The following is a 17,323-nucleotide window of genomic DNA, read 5'->3' as shown; positions in this document are numbered from 1 at the left end:
CGTGAGGATATTTAAATCATGCATTTATGAAATTTATTTTTTCACTAAACATGTAAATTTCTACATTCTTTTACCACACCTAAATTTTTACAACGCCTCATGTGCGTCATGCTTTTAAAGCAAAACGCAGATTAGGCGACGGCATTAGATCACTCTTCTTCTATACTTAATACATGGTTTTTAATATCATTGCTACAGAAAAACCAAATAGCATGGGTACATATTCTGTTGCCTATTTTCATTCAATAAATATTTTTAGGTTAAATTTATGCAAATGCAATATGAAGGCAACGAAATGATCTTATCTGTTCAACGACTAATGGGAACCAAAAAGAGGAAGGACAACTGGAGGGAGGATGGAAACTCAAATTGCGAGGGGTCTTTACAAAAGTTCTTAGTCTTGTCCCGATAAAAGTCATAACTAATATTTAATGGTGTGACTGCATAAAACAAACGTATAAATGGCCATATAAAACCCCTAACTGTTTACCTTCATAATAATACAAGCAAGACCCTTTGGAAATCACTTGGTACAAGTAGAATCTCAAAAGGACACCAGAGATGGCAGACCCGTCATTGAATGTTTGCTACGGAAATCCATGAAAAGCATGACAAACACACAAGATGAGGACTCACTTCTTATCCCACTATTATAATGTGGGATATAGAATTCAAGTGGAGTAGAGACAGCACAGACGATAAACGCAGGGGAGAATGTACAAAAATATTACAGTGGAAGCCTTTCGTCGTAGGGTCGGGGTACACTTCTCTGAATATGTTAGGAATGAGCCACCTGTCGCAAAGCCTGGTACCCCGAATGTTGACACCAGAACAAAAGCTGGCCAGAGTGGAAACTTCAAGGACATTTCTGAATCGTGTCCATGCCGATGCAGACAGTTTCTATATAAAACTGGCAACCAAGAATGAGACCTTGGCTCGCTACACTGAAAATGAATCAGAGATTGAAAGTAGGCAATGTGTCCACCCACAAAAATTCTGATGTCTCTGCCGTTTGGTATTCTGAAAGTATTAACAAAATAGATTGCTCGGAAAAGGGATAAACCATTCCCATGGAGTATAATGTATCAGAATGGCAACAGCTGAAAAAAGAAATTAATATGAAAAGAAAAAAAAAAAAAAAAAAAAAAAACCGTCAGAAGTCACGCTAGTGCTTCAGGACAATGCCCTTGTCAGCATAACGCAGGTAGCAGTTAATGACTAAAGTAGCCATTTGTAGTTTTGAATTATTGCCCCGGAGTTCTTGCTCACCAGACCTAGTATCTTAACTCAAAGACCACCTGTATGAATGCCACTCTGAGAACAATAATGAAACCTTACGCGCTGTGGAGGAGTATACCTGATAGACCAGGATAAAACCTTCTTCCACACGATATTGTAATACTTGTACATCAGTTTATTAAATACGTAGAATTTATGAGAGACAATACCGAAAAAATAATACAAAAACTTTCATTCTCCTGTGACACTTCTTAGTGAGGCCAATAAGAGTTCAAACGATTCTCTTATCTATGCACCTGTTTCTAAAATACCTGCCGGAGATACCTTTACACAGTATTTATAACTAACTACCCTAATTGTCTGGCTGATGTTCGAAAAAGTTTATTCGAGGGTTGTACATAAGTGGTTAATAAAATCAACCACTTTAAAACTTTAAGAATTATATAATATACACAAACACATACATGATGTGCTGCCACTTTTCTTAAATTATTGTATACTTCACATTCAATGAAAGGTAATACTCAACTTACAAGTAAGACATGCTTTGTGCCTGTCATTCTAAATTATCATTTCGAGTATTAATTGTCGTATCTGCGTCAGGTAGTCCTACCGTAGAAGGATCTCCCTGCGTGGGCGTGGCAGGTGGGCGTAAGTGGGCGTGGCAACCGGTCTACACAGTGGTCATCGACGCCGGCGCCACAGCCACTCGTGCCCACATTTTTTCTTTCCTCAGGTGCTGTCTTGGTGAGTGTTTTTTTTTCTGTACTTTCCTGTTAATAATAGTATTTATAAGTTCAATAAGTGTTTTTATATATTTAATGTTGATTGTATTAGTAAATAGGTAGCGTTTTATTTTATTTTTCTACTTTTTAGCGTTCGACAATAGAGAGAGGCTTACTTGGCATATATTTATTTGAAATACTGGGCATTTTTCTTAATAATGAAATGTTTCAGCTTTTTATATTGGACCTGTATTTTCAATTTGGTGATTTTTTACTGTACTTTGAAAATTTACAACTGTATTCATTGACAATCGAATATTTTTTCTTCAATGTGCGTGTGTGTGTGTGTGTGTGTGTGTGTGTGTTAGAGTTTGATAATGTTACATATATTCCTTCCCTTAGACGTTACTCCATATCCTTTAATTCAAAATCCTCGAACATAACCACGATTGATATCCAAAGCTATTTTATTCTAAAATTCCACAGCGAAAATTTCCTAATTAACTTCAAAGAAAAACATTTAGGAAATACTCACAGCTTAACGTGTATAATTCTCATCACACTTACCTGTAAAGATAATAAGTGGTAAATTAATACATCATTTTTATCGACAAACTTTTACCAGCTTTCCATTATTAAATTAGTCACTATACCAGTGAGTTTAAAACAACTAAACATTATAAATCCATGTGTCCGTGCTTTCAGCCTAATACATTCCATGATTACATAAGACGGCAGATGGCAAAACAGAGTAATTAAAATCATCATCAATGAGAGAAAACTGAATCAAAAATAGCAGGGCGACAGGGAGGAAATAGGGATGCCCAACTGTTTTCCTTCTGACAGGGCTCATAATAAACCACTTAACTTTTCGTTTCCGGGTGTCCTCACCTGTTCCTTTTTTCTACTTCATATCTTCAGTAACTATGGTTTCTTCGATAAGAGTTTGTTTATCTTAGCACCGTTGTAACAAAAAAAGTATAAGAAATAAAATGGTAATCACACTTTCATAACATTATGGAACTGACGCTCTTTCACTCTTGCTTTTGAAAATCTCTCGCTATACAAAGCCAAATTAATTTCTTTCCTCCATGGCAAGGAGAAAAAATGGAATTTTCAAAGGAGGAATTTGAATGTGACTCGGTATTTTTGCGTGCCTTGGTAAAATTTTATTTGTTGGATAAATATAAAAAAAAACATTCACACCATAAGATTCATTATCTGGCACATTTTTTATTATTAAAAAAAAAAGATATTTAAGCTGATGTTTGAAGGGGATATAATAGAGGAGGTTATTAGGCTGTGTAAAGAGGGGTTTGTCTATTTTAGTAACACAGAAGAGAAAGAACAAAATTAAGTAAAGCATCGAAGGAAAAAAATGGTCACAAAAAACACACAGAAAAGTTATGCACAAAGTCATTTTGAGTCAAGTCCAGCTTTTATTTATTGAAACAATCCGTTCCATTCACCGATTCCTAACACTTCACAATTGACATAATCCCTCCCCTTAGAAAGACAGGTAGATCATACTTTTAGTGGTTCCTGCCCATTAAATCTATCTCTAATTATCCATTGGACGAAGAGATCAAAATTGACTAATTGACACCTCGCATGGTTTCCTAAGACATCAACTTAACTCATTCATCTCAGAAGGAAGCAACAAGCTATAGCTGTTGTCCGTAAACCAGACAGCATTTTTGAGTACCTACGTAATGTCCCTACTGTAAAGATTGGCAGTATTGTAAGCTGAAGAAAACAAACCAGAAATGATCATAAAAAGTTAAAGAATAAGAAAGAATTACCCCTAGATTTAACTTCCAAACTATCTAACGAAAGTGCGCTAAAAGAAATCAGTTTCAGATATTTGTTTGTAAAAATGAATCGTAGCCTCTATGTTGGAAGGCCCTTAGTAACCCCTGCTTCTGCCAGTATGACGTACACATTAGAAGAATTTAAGGCAAAGCAGCATCATCATGTATTGACACACCCAATCACTTGAGGCGGCCACGATTATATATTTTCTTCCTTGCCGAGTTATCGCTGTTGTGGGATATCCTACTCTTTCATATGTTTGAACCTGTCACTCTATGAATCAGGGATAAGTGAGGTATGAGGTGTGGATGTGCATAAAACGTCCAAGCATTTCTTGGAATTTGAAGTGTACATATGCGAACACAAGTAGACAGTAATATAATAATATTGGGCAATACATGTAATTTCAGTATGTCAACAATTATATTATAAATAAATAAATAAATAAATAAATGATATTCGTTGTAAATTAATGCATATTTGCAAACGTAAATATATATCAATACACACACAGACACGTTTTGCTTTGTGTATAAATTATATAAATTATATATATATATATATATATATATATATATATATATATATATATATATATATATACATACAGTATATGTGTGTGTATACATACTGTATATATAATATATATGTGTACATATATAATTATATATATACATAAATATATATATATATATATATATATATATATATATATATATATATATATATATATATCATGAGTACACAAGGTTGTCTGCATGAATCAGTATTTGCATACATAATACTCGCATAGGGATGGATGTACGAGAAAGGAGGCATGTAGACAAGTATGAATATATTCTAACAGCTGTGAAACAACAATAAATCTTCTACCTCCCCTCTTTTTTTTACAGGATATATTAAAGCCATTACTTTTTCTCTTCCTCTAGATAACACATTCATGTTGCAAAACGAAGATTATTTTCATCAGGACGATACTATCCTACGCTACGTTAACGCATCGTCACAGGTAAGTTTTCAGATTAATTTACTTTCGTTTAACTACAATTTATAGCATGAGCCTGACCTTACAATGTTTTTTTTTAGATATTTATGAACCATTACTCAGTAAGGCTGCCATAAATAAATAAATAAAATAAATAAATAAATAAATAAATAAATAAATAAATAAATAAATAAATAAATAAATAAATAAATAAATAAATAAATAAATAAATAAATAAATATATATAGACATATATATGTGTGTATACATATATATACATACATACATATGTATATGTATATATATAATATATGTGTGTATATACATACACTTGTAAATGAAATTTCCTTCCATATATTTTTTTCTGATTGCCTAACACAATGGCAGACAGAACTTTCATTGATCTGGTTTGAGTTTAGACAGAGTTTCCTCTAAATTAATTACTCTGTATATACATAATTTTCAGTTCATAATACTAAGCCAGTCGTCAGTTTAAAGCTAAAACTACCGCCACCATACTGCAACATATCATTTATAATCCCAACAAATCCTGATGTCTTACTTAAACCCATTAATTGTTCTCCTTAAGTCCTCAACAGTCACTTCCATAAGCATTCTCAAGCTCACAATAATTATTTCCACTCCTGCACCATGCACCTTAGCTTCTCTTCTATCTCCCACATTCAACAAACCTTCAAAATACTCACTCCATCTACCTAGGACTGCATGTATTAGATCAACCAATTTGATAACGTTTCACTCTACATTTACTTTCCTGTAGGGCAAAATATTACTCATAAAAGTTTTGCTCAACTTCTTCCTTTTATTTTTAGACCTGCCCTTTTTGTATCACTTTCATCTTGACTAATTCTTTATATATATATATATATATATATATATATATATATATATATATATATATATATATATATATATATATATATATATATATGTGTGTGTGTGTGTATATATATATATATATATATATATATATATATAGAAATATATATATACATAATATACATATATACAGTATATATATATATAATGTATACATATATAATATATATATATATATATATATATATATTATACTTCTCATTAACATTGAAAGATACCTGTAACTTGAAAATAACCACTGTTTTAAATGCAGAGATGTACTGTAAGGTGAAATTACAAATTATACCTAACACTACCCAACAAGGTGCATATAGTTCTGATATGAATAAAATGACATTTATGAAGCAAAAGAATTGTAAGGAAACATCTACCAACGTGAATAGTGATGTTATTCCATCATCAAATATTTGTTTCGCAAATAAATGCAAACAATGCATTTCATGCAGTGAGCATAACCTATTCCCAGGCACTAGTATATTTTCTCCTAAATTTTCAAATATACATTCGCCGCTTATATGGGTATGTGTGTCATGTGCTTGCGCATGGGAATGAATTTCGCTAAAATGTTAATATGTTCCACGTGTTCATTCCCCCTTCGTTAGAATTAGGCGTCTCATATGAATATTCATATGCGGGATCTCATATTTATTCCTATTACCGAGGATGTCCACGGATAACTCAAGTCCTTTATCATAAAGGAATTTTCATCTGTCTTTTTTGGCCGGAGTATCAAAGTCCCTGGGCTGCAAATGCAATATTCGAGGTTTAAAGGACCACGTGTTCTGTATGCATCGAATTCCAATCGCTCCAGAGAATTAAACTTGGTTTTAGATTTCATTAACTGAAATAAATTTTCATCCAGTTTACATTCGTATATTTCCTGATGTACAGTTTCAGCTGAATTGTTTATTTTAAACATGCACATGGAAATGCATCATTTTGATGGACAATGAAATCCTTTCGGGAATAACAGTTTTATATATATAACACTTTCGTGAGCGGGGGGAGGGAGGCGACTCGTTCCCAAAAGCCGCCAACCGAGCAAATAGGTCTACCGTTATTTCAATTTTCCTCTCAAAGAAAACCAGACTTTTCGGTGCTTCTCTCCAATTAGAAATTTCCATTTTCAAGGCTTTTGGAAGCTTTGGGGAGGAAGGTGAAATACATCCCACTGATATATATATATATATATATATATATATATATATATATATATATATATATATATATATAATATATATATACATATATATATGTTAATATACACATATATATATATGATATATATGTATATATATATATATATATATATATATAGATGATAGATGTGTATTTATATATAAATATAAATACACACACACACACACACATATATATATATATATATATATATATATATATATATATATATACATGTTAGGTCTTTTTACCAGATATGAATGTAATCGTAATAATAAACAACCACAATGCCCCCTTAACTTTTCGAAGTCAGAACACACGATTTTGGATACACTTGTCACTACACAAAGCCTTAGATCCAAGTGCAAGAATATTAAGTAATTCCTGGTAGCATCAAACCAGGGAAGGAGGGATTCGAACCCGCATCCCGAATATCATAACAATTTCAAAACGTTCAGAACAAGTAATGACTCGAGTGGGTCATGAGAAAACCGCAGATGCAACAAACAAAGGAGGGGGAGCTCAAAATTAAATTCAATATTTACAAGTGAGTCATAATTATTAGAAAAACCAAAAAGGGCGGGAAAAAAAGGCAAAACAAACAACAGAACAGAACTAAGAGATCGAAGAATTTTCATCAAAGATGAGCAGCCTGTGGGGTAAATGGAGAAAAGATAGATAAAATACGTCGACAACTTAGGCTGCCCTACCAGAGGCGACAGCGCTGGGACCTATGAGGTCATTCAGCCCTGAAAGGAAAATTGAGAATAAGAGGTTTAAGGATAGGAAAACCTATGCAGTTGCACTATGAAACATTGATATGCAGAAGAGGCTGCAAAGTAAGATGGAAGAAAGAATATGAATGGAGGTACAATAAAAGGAAAATGCAGGAGGAGGGTTTGCAGCTAGGAAAATTTTTCAGAGGCCAGAAGGGACGCTGCAAAGAACTAAGTAATGCCTGAAACAGTGCACATGGAAGAAAGAATAAGGGTGGAGGTACGTGAGGTGCACTGACGTAAAGCACTACCCTCTACGGGGATAAGGAATAAGCGAAGGGGGCAAGGACGCCTGGTAGGAGCAAAACTCTTCCCTTGAGCGGTCTAGCAGTTGGTTTTTTCCTTGTTGCCTCTTCTGGTTCAATTTTTCGCGGAATTTTCTAACGACTCCCGTTGTCAAGATTCGATTAGGTCGCTTTCTTTGGGATTGGATTGCGCCTCAGTTCTGCCTAACGATTCTCCGTTCATTGCCAGAGTTGTTCAAGGGACTCGAGGATGGTGAGGCATCCCTTAATGGTAAGAGTCCTTTTGGCCTTTGTTTCAGAGATGTACAATCGGCAGTAAATTGCTTTTGCATAACCATAAAAAAATTATAAAATTGGTATTATAAAGTTCGTTGCTCTTCCCCTATTTCTGTGATTTACCAATCGGAAAAAGTAGTGGAAGTAAAAAAGAGAATGGCTACTTAACATGCAAATAATATTCTGTTCTAAGAACAAGCGTCGGTCATTTACAATGGAAAATTACACATTTTTTTTTTAGTTTTATTCTAATCATATCTTCCCTCATAGTTTTTCTTTCTTACGCGCGTATGCTACTTTTGCTAACCTTGCCATGAAATTTCCCATAAGGAATGCAAGCTATTGTAGTGCTTACACCGAAATCCTACCTTAAAACTAAAGTCAAACTGACAAGGACCGAAAATACCGAAATCGGTTAAAATAAACATGAGACAAAATTTGGAACCACCACCGGAAGCACTCATGACCTACTTTCGGATAATCCCGGAAGATATACAGTAGTTGCGTACGTCTTGTCCAAATAAATTCAGACATGCACGGTAAAATAGGAAACCAAACACAATAACCCGGGACAGCAATTACAGATCACGAAAAAAGAAATAACAAAATTACAACAAAAGATCGCAGGTAATATTCTGATGCAAAAGACTTATGTTTGAAAGAGTCAAATATCCCTTGATAGCTTAATGGAAAGCGTAGTATTCGAAGACCATTGTTACGAGGCTTGTTCGTTGGGATTATTCCTTTGTGAAAGGACGAGAAATACTGATATCCAAGCCTGCCATTGATACTGAGCTTGTGCCGCATTGTTAGAAATATCTGCAATATGAGGAGCATTTTTTGATGCGTACGAACGGGAGCGTTCTTCCCATGAAGTTGGTATGGTATCTTCCACTGTACCACATCTTTTTCCTTTTCGTTCTCTCGCTTTCATATCGGTCAGCAATGTCACGTTATTGACTCATTAGCTGACTTTTGTTCTGCGATCCAAAATCAATTCCAGGTTTCAATTTTCTTTTTTCATTTTGCCCTCTTGCATCATAACGACAGAGTCACAAACCGTTCGGGGATTAGAACAATGCCATTTTTTACGAGGACTCCATGCAAGGACTGAAAACTGTAATGGACGAAATGGAAAAATGTGAGAAGGCGAAGGCTCGAAGATTTGAAAAATGGAATAGCGAAACACTGGAAGATCTCGACTCTAGTAAGAAAGGGTGCGTCAAAAAGGATAACACTATGTTCCCGGCTAAGCACTAACAGAGGGATAGTATGCAGTCTCTCGTTATATCCTGAAAACGCAAAAGTGAATTAAGATAAAAGGGAACAGTGACAGTGTACAGGGATCGCCCCGTTGCTGATGAGCTTGCCTATGCAGGCTTATGCTACGGTAAAACTGCGTAACCTTTCTGCACCGAGTGGTCACCCTTGATTCCGGAGTGAAAAGATGAAGGAGACAGTGATTGTCGTCTTGTTTTTCTAACGAATTATCCCGTATGAAGGAAAATAACTTACTAATATAATATAAATAATAAAAAGGTAAAACCAGACACGTATAATCACGGCAGTAGGTATTGTGCTTATAAATGAAGACACGGCAGTAAGTATTGTGCTTATAAATGAAGACACGGCAGTATGTATTGTGCTTATAAATGAAACGAGGTAAAAAAGGCACCGTTGCACTTGAAATTCAGTAAGCAATTTACTGGTCATTTCTGTAGTTAGTTCTGTGCCTCTGACAAAAATATTTATTTGTCCATTGCTAGTTACGGATTATTTCACAGTTCAATAACAAAAACACTGTCTACGTTATTACATGGCTTGAAACTCTTCTATACTTTATCCTACATATCTATTAAAAAAAAATTATATTTCACTTACAACGTTCACAACAACTCTGGTTTCTGAATCGAGAACTTTAGAATCACCTGCGATTGATTGCTCCATCGATGACTGTATGGAATTGAGACGACCAACGGCACCAGTATAAATAATACGCCAGGGACTATTTTTTTTTACAGGGGAAGGGGTGGAAGAGCTGGGAAATGTGGTTTCTTAAAGTTTATTTCGTATGTAATTACAAAACTCATTAAGTAAACTAATTTAGATGTGATAAGCTGCTAGTAACAATGTAATAAGAGACAGAAACTCTCATGTAACATAGACGAACATAACTATAAAAAAGATAAAAAAAAAAAAAGCATGACTATATTGCACAGGTTACCTTTGTACAAATACACACTTGCTTCAGTTAAAAAAACTATAAACTATATTTATGTCAAGTTTCTCCGAAAAAAGGCGAACAGGCTATAATTTTACATTTACGGAGAATGTGAAAATGAATCTTGATTTAAAAGTTGCACTCAGCTCACGAACCTTTCGACTGGAATGCATACAAGTACTTTTCTTACCGAGCGACATGCAAAATCATCTTATTTCATCCTTCTTTATTGAACAACGAAATTACACTATGATCGCAATAAGAAAAGTCTTTTTTAAAACTTGAATTTTACCAAATAAGAATAATGTTTTATTCGCTGTGCTTCGCTCCATGTCAGGGTGGAACTGAAATTCAGAATCAGAAGTTCATAATTTTCACACATTTTTCCTCTCTTGTACAGTGAGTAATAGCTGTGAATAATGATGCATCACAATAATTTCGCAATCCCAAAGTATTGCTGTTGGTATAATTTTTTTCATGAGTAATGATTCATCACAATAATCTCACAATGCCAAGAGTATTGCTGTTGGTATAATTTTTTTCATGAGTAATGATTCATCACAATAATTTCACAATGCCAAGAGTATTGCTGTTGGTATAATTTTTTTTTTTATACGCAATCGTCATGAATTTTCTGCAACGAGTACAGACTTCTTGGGTAACCAAAAATGTATTAATAAAATACGACATCACATATTTGGTTCTTCATAGGATAAAATTACTATAATTTTGTTATAAGTTCATCCTCTAAATCGCTGATGTGTTGTTTTTGCAGTTAACGGAGAATATGTTTGTTTTTTAGATGAAAAAGAAAACAAAGAGATACAAGTGAATGAAAAACTACCACTTATGAGCAATATAAGCACCGGTTAAAATAAGGTCAATTACAATGTATAGCACAGGAAGTAAAGCGGAATGGGAGATGATTGCTATTCTCTCTCTCTTTAAATTATATAAAGCATATGAAAGTATTGATAATAAGATTATGTACATATATTTTTTTAGATATTTTTATATGAAATTCTTTTGAAACTTATTTATTTTTAGTTTTCTATTTAAATTTATCACAGCGTCAATAACCTAAATGTTGTGACGCCAGTTTTAATAGATATAATCAATCTCTCTCTCTCTCTCTCTCTCTCTCTCTCTCTCTCTCTCTCTCTCTCTCTCTCTCTCAAGCGCATGCATCTTTAGTAATCTTAATGACATTTCGATAAAGGCTGCCTCTCTTTCTTCAAGCTCCAACAAATTAAAGGATAAAAAATGAGTACTTATACGGTATTTTCCCCAACCATTAGAACAAAGGAGACACCACTGTCCTCCTCGGCCGAGGCACAGAAGCGTGGACCTAACCTGACAAATCGGATATTCGGCGACAGCCCAGCTGGAGGGATGTCATTGGACGAATTTTCTCATCAGTCAGCGGACTACGTTCCGTCCTCTCGCCCTTTCGTCCTAAAAGATAAAATCACTCGAATGTTTTCACAGAGAGAGAGAGAGAGAGAGAGAGAGAGAGAGAGAGATTTTATCTATTTTATTTCTTCTTCTCCTATTCTTCGTTTCCTTTCGTTTGTTCTTTCACAGATATACCTCCAGTATTTTCAATATTGGTTTCCTGGGAGATATTCTCCTTTAAAAGGATTTCTAACATTGTACAGTTTTGGTTTACATCCTTTTGCCTTTGTTTATATATATATATATATATATATATATATATATATATATATATATATGTGTGTGTGTGTGTGTGTGTGTGCGTGTGTGTGTGTGTGGAGTGTGTGTGTGTGTGTAAACGAAATTTTAAAATAAAAATCGCAATATACAGTAAATATTTTTATTGTTTGTTCTCTGAAGTGACAATATTGTTAATCAAATATCCTTCTGTAAAATAAACCTGTAAATTAAATCATTCTTGTAAAAAAATAGATTTCTACGATTTAAACACGTTATATTCCTCCTATTCTTATGTCCTTTAACCAATTCACTCAATTACTCTTTGGGCGTGCAATTCAAATGCTTCCGGCTTTTACGCTTCCTTACATCCTTCCCTTTATCTCCCTGTCTCCTTTCTCTTCTTGTTAACACACCAATTCCCTCCTCTTTTACCTCTCTCTAAGAACACATTTTTCCTTCGTTATTTATTTCCCAGTCTTTCCACTTCTTTATGAGGTTGCTTAGTGCAGCCGTTGGCCAACAATTCCAAAAGTTTCACCCCGGGCCATATTTTTTTCTTTTCTTCCTGCTTGATACGAAGAGGAAAAAGAATAACAAGGAGAGAAAACGCAGGAGGAAGAGTCATGGAGGTACAGAAATCGTCTGTGACTAGCGGTATGACCGAGAGAACTGCAAAAATTTTGCAAGTTGTTTCAAGAAGTCGCATGCAAGTCAGAACCCCCTCTGGGTCAGATGCTGAGGTTCCTCCTCCTCCTCCTCCTCCTCCTCCCCTCCTCCTCCTCCTCCTCCTTCTTCTTCTTCTGCTTCTTCTTCTTCTTCTTCTTCTTCTTCTTCTTGTCTGACAAAAGAGCTGCAGTCAGCATTCGACCGTCATGGCTACGACGCGTGGGAAGACCCAATTCCAACGCGTCTAAAAATCTTCTTCGCGATATATTTTACTTGTTATTTCTATACCACATTACCTTTTAAAAATTACGTATTCACGTGTGCATATAACAATAAATACATCGCATACATAAGCGCGCGTGCGAACACATGATCGTGGCAGAATCTGCTCCGTCGTAAGGATTTTAAATCTAGTAATAAAATGCCATCCAAAAAAAGTGGGCCATGGGTGAAAGGTCAACCTACTTCGTGAGTGGCGTTTCATGTCGGAACGTGTCGGGCAACAGCGGTTTTTATTAAATTCTCCCGATTCAATCAGAGCTTCGTGTTCTTCCTAGCCTCCGCATCTCTAAGCCTAGAGCCCAGAGATAGAGGTTTGAAAACAAAATTGTGACAGGGTTAGTTTGTGCTTGGCCTCGAACATGTTTTCCCCCTTTCCCACGGGCAATGTTTGTACTCCGAGTAACATCTACAGCGTTCCAACCCGGGATCAGTAGCGAACACCGTAAAAAGCGGCTTCTTCTGACGGTGAAATTGACTTTGCATAAAATTCCTACAAAGATAGAGTACTCGCATTCACCGTCCAGGAGCGATCTTCAGAGAATTTATCTCCACCCAAGGTTTCCTATGTCTATACAGGTTTAGGGACCAACTCATATGTCCACATCTGCTCTGAAGACCCTAACTTTCTGCCACCAAAGGAACCTCAGAATTTCTGTTGCGAGAATGACGAAGCGACCACTATAATAAAGAAATTCAAGGAAAACAACGAAAGTACGAGTACTTGACATTAGATGTTTTCCCCTTAGCAGCAATATTCAGTGCGTTCATAATCCGTACATTTCTTTTAACAGCCCCTGAATACTACTAATCAAATACAAGGTACAAGATGTAGCTGACACACGTACCTCCCCCCGATTGCAATCAGAGTAATTTCATCAGATATCCGAGTCTTCTCTTTTGGCGAAAATCATTTCCTTTCCTCCCAAACCAGAGGCTACGGACGAATGGATGATAAGACTGATGGAATTTCACACAGGCAATGCTGATACTCTATGTATGTTCTTGTGCATCTGGGTGCTTGTGTGCGTGCATGCAAGTAACTCTAAATGTGCAAGTGTACATATTACACACAAATATTCTTAACATAAATTTATATTTACAATCTTTAACATTCGTAATTTGTTAGAAGCTTTGACAAAATTCATATTACTTCGTTTGCGTTGGAGCACTTATCCATCAACCGATAAGACGTTAACGTGTAAAGAATTGTTAACTAAATTCTAGTGATCACTACTGGTGGCAAGGGGTGACCTGATCCCATTCTTGACCTCAGGACTGGTGTGTAGAACAAGAAAAAAGGTGCGGGGGGGGGGAGATAAAGCGGAACTTAATCACGGGGGGAAAGATAAGCCTCCCCTCTTGGTTTCTACACAAGTCGCTTTATACTTAGGCTCAGAAACATTTCAAGGCTAACAAAATAATAATATCGTTACTAATTAACTCGCAGGAAAGTTTTTTCGTGACTTTTTGTCAAATTGGTCATAGGAAATGTCGTTTAAGAGGAAAGAAAATAAAATCTATTATATTTTCTCTCTAATATGTTCCATTACTGCAAAAACGGAGACATGGCTGAGTATCTGAAGACATTTTACCTAACAATAACGAATTTTTTTTTGTTAGTCAACGAGAATGTTCTCGTCTTTATGACAGAGAACACTAGAAATGAAAGGAAAAGGAAATTCCTTCTTTTCATAAAAAATTGAAGACAAAAATAACAGTTGCATCGTTTTAATTGAAGTCATGCTCTTCATTTGATTTTATCGCTAGCAGTCTTGTAATTTGTTATCAATTTCCTCTCAAGCTTTGTTGCAATTTTTGCATTTTTATTAAACATTAAATGTTTGATATCATACTTTTTTTTACAGTGAGTCACACATCGACTTTTTTTTTTACTTTTTGTAAAGCAAAGGGTTTCCTTTACCTAGCTAGTATAGTACGAAATATCCATATATGAATAAGATACTAGCAAGTGGAAGAAAAACCACTGGTCAAAATGCGAGAGATGGCATGGCTAATTTATAATGGACAGAAAGACGTAGCTGGAAGAGAGAGAGAGAGAGAGAGAGAGAGAGAGAGAGAGAGAGAGAGAGAGAGAGAGTAGGAAATGCATGCTGAAAGAAACGAGATGGTATTAGACAATAAGAGGAGAAAGAAATGCATGCATTTCAAGAAAAGGACAACGATGGATGATATGAAAACTACTAAAAAAAAAGAAAAAAAAAGCTGGCCAAGGCGTGGGAAACAGGAAAAAAAATTAGGAAAGCAGCGTATCAAATGGCATAAATAACTGTTCACAATGAAAACTGAAAATGAATAGTAGGCTGGAAAGGAAAAATGAAAAAAGAAAGGAATAATGAATTCCTGATTGATTTTAAGGGAAGCAAAGGGAAAATTAGGAGAAAAATTAAAATACGTAAGTTAAAAATCACTGGATAAAATCAAGACGAGAAAATGAGCAGGCACACGAAGGCTCTACGGAAAAATAAGAGGAAGAAAAAAAATTAACCCCAGCGGGAAAATGAGGGATAATGAATGGGCAACTTCAAGCGCTGGAGAAACAGAATATCGATAACAGCACACAGTGGATAAACAAGAGAAAGGCCCGAGAATGAGACACAAGATTATAAATGCAGAAAAGATGGATGCACTGCGGTAATGAGAAAAGAAAGTGAAGTAGAAGAAAAACAGACAGAAGAGGAGAGGTATGTCGACAAAGTAGTAGAGAAAGTAAAACGACACAGAAAGTATGTGAAATAAAAGAGACAAAGTGGGAAACCGAGATGTACAAAACAGAGGGAGAAAATACAAGGAAAAGTCACTTGGGTAGGTAAATGAAAAGCAAAAATAAAATGGAAGAACGACTGAGACAGGATATGGACACAGTGAGAACATTTTTGAAAAATTATCGATAAAATTAGTGGAAAAACTGAAAGAGTAAAAAAACGCACATTGTAAACGAGAGGCTGCGTAGATCAACAGAGGGATTGGACGAGGGAGTGAAGGAGATGAAGTCGAAAAATTGGCAAAGGAAAATAGACGGTGTTGGAAACAAGACGAGGAAGAGAGCCAAACTCGAAAATTACACTGAGAATAAAAAAAAATGGAGAGAGATGGCAGAAAAACTCTCAAAAGAGACAAAAATTGGTAAAAAAAAAAAAAGTGGCATAGAACAAAAAATCAGGAAAATTGCTTTAAAGGACTGCTTTATAATTAGAAGAATAACAAAAAGAAACTGATAAAAAGTCTGACGTGAAAGATGACGAATCAACGTAGATGCAAATTCAAGGAATGGAGAGACAGATATGGTAGCATTAGCTGAAAGGGGTAAGAGAGAGAGAGAGAGAGAGAGAGAGACGCCGCGAGATTGAAGAGGTGTCTACCTCTATCAGGCCTTGAGCGATAGGATAAAGGCCTCTGGCACAAGATAGACAGGGCGAGCGACCGGGTGTTAATAGCCAAACTGAAGGGGTTAATGAAATTAGTAATGTGTCTCATCTCACAAGACAAGATTGTTTCTCCTTCTGCAGACTCCTCTTGCTCTGAGAAAATTACATCATGTGTATATATATATATATATATATATATATATATATATATATATATATATATATATATATATATATATATATATATATATATATATATATATATATATATATATATTTGAGTTTTTCAGGCATATAACCTCAATATCAGGCTGAAATTAACAATTAAAACAGAGATTCTGAAAATACAATAAAATTAATTGTCTTACGAAATTTAACAAAAAGATAAAACCAATAAAAGATGCAAGGACTGAAAATACAAATTTATTTTCAGTTATTTTATCTTAATTTGTTTTATCCATTTTACGTAGTTAAAATAGGACAATTCATTTTTTTATAATGTCAACGATCTTTATGTTGTTATCAATATCAGCCTGATGATGAGTTTATATACTTCGAAAGCCTACTTAATAAAATAATCTACCCGGCCTTGGCAGCGTGATTCACTATCAAATTGAGGATTCATAGCAGCGCCTTATGACTGTGTGTGTATGTGTATGTGTATGTGTGTATATATATGAAATACATACATACATACATACATACATACATACATACATATATATATATATATATATATATATATATATATATATATATATATATATATATATATATATATATATATTACGTCTGTGTATAAGCCACAATGACTCTTCATTTCTCGAGTTCTTTACACTTTTTGATACACTTGCCACTATAAAGCCTTGGGCCACGAAATGAAGATCAAATGCAGAAACCCCAACTACCAGCGAGAAGAATCGAGCTCGCACACTCGGCCCCAAGGCTTTGTACCCT

The 17,323-nt window shown here is 34.9% G+C and overlaps 2 protein-coding genes across 3 annotated transcripts in view; one reads left to right on the top strand and one right to left on the bottom strand.

Annotated features, from left to right (window-relative positions):
• Positions 1 to 17,323, bottom strand: part of Task6 (TWIK-related acid-sensitive K[+] channel 6) — a 739,267-nt gene that overhangs the window by 409,265 nt on the left and 312,679 nt on the right. The gene's annotated exons all lie outside the window — the stretch shown is intronic.
• The window catches only part of LOC136840867 (uncharacterized), a 345,410-nt gene that overhangs the window by 286,592 nt on the left and 41,495 nt on the right, over positions 1 to 17,323 (top strand). Inside the window, 2 exon segments of the mRNA XM_067107819.1 lie at positions 1,843 to 1,986; positions 4,706 to 4,785. Coding sequence (XP_066963920.1) covers positions 1,843 to 1,986; positions 4,706 to 4,785 — 224 coding nt within the window.

Source organism: Macrobrachium rosenbergii, chromosome 8, assembly GCF_040412425.1.
Source record: "Macrobrachium rosenbergii isolate ZJJX-2024 chromosome 8, ASM4041242v1, whole genome shotgun sequence".
In the NCBI taxonomy this organism is placed as follows: domain Eukaryota; kingdom Metazoa; phylum Arthropoda; class Malacostraca; order Decapoda; family Palaemonidae; genus Macrobrachium; species Macrobrachium rosenbergii.
This window is presented reverse-complemented; position numbering and strand designations above follow the sequence as displayed.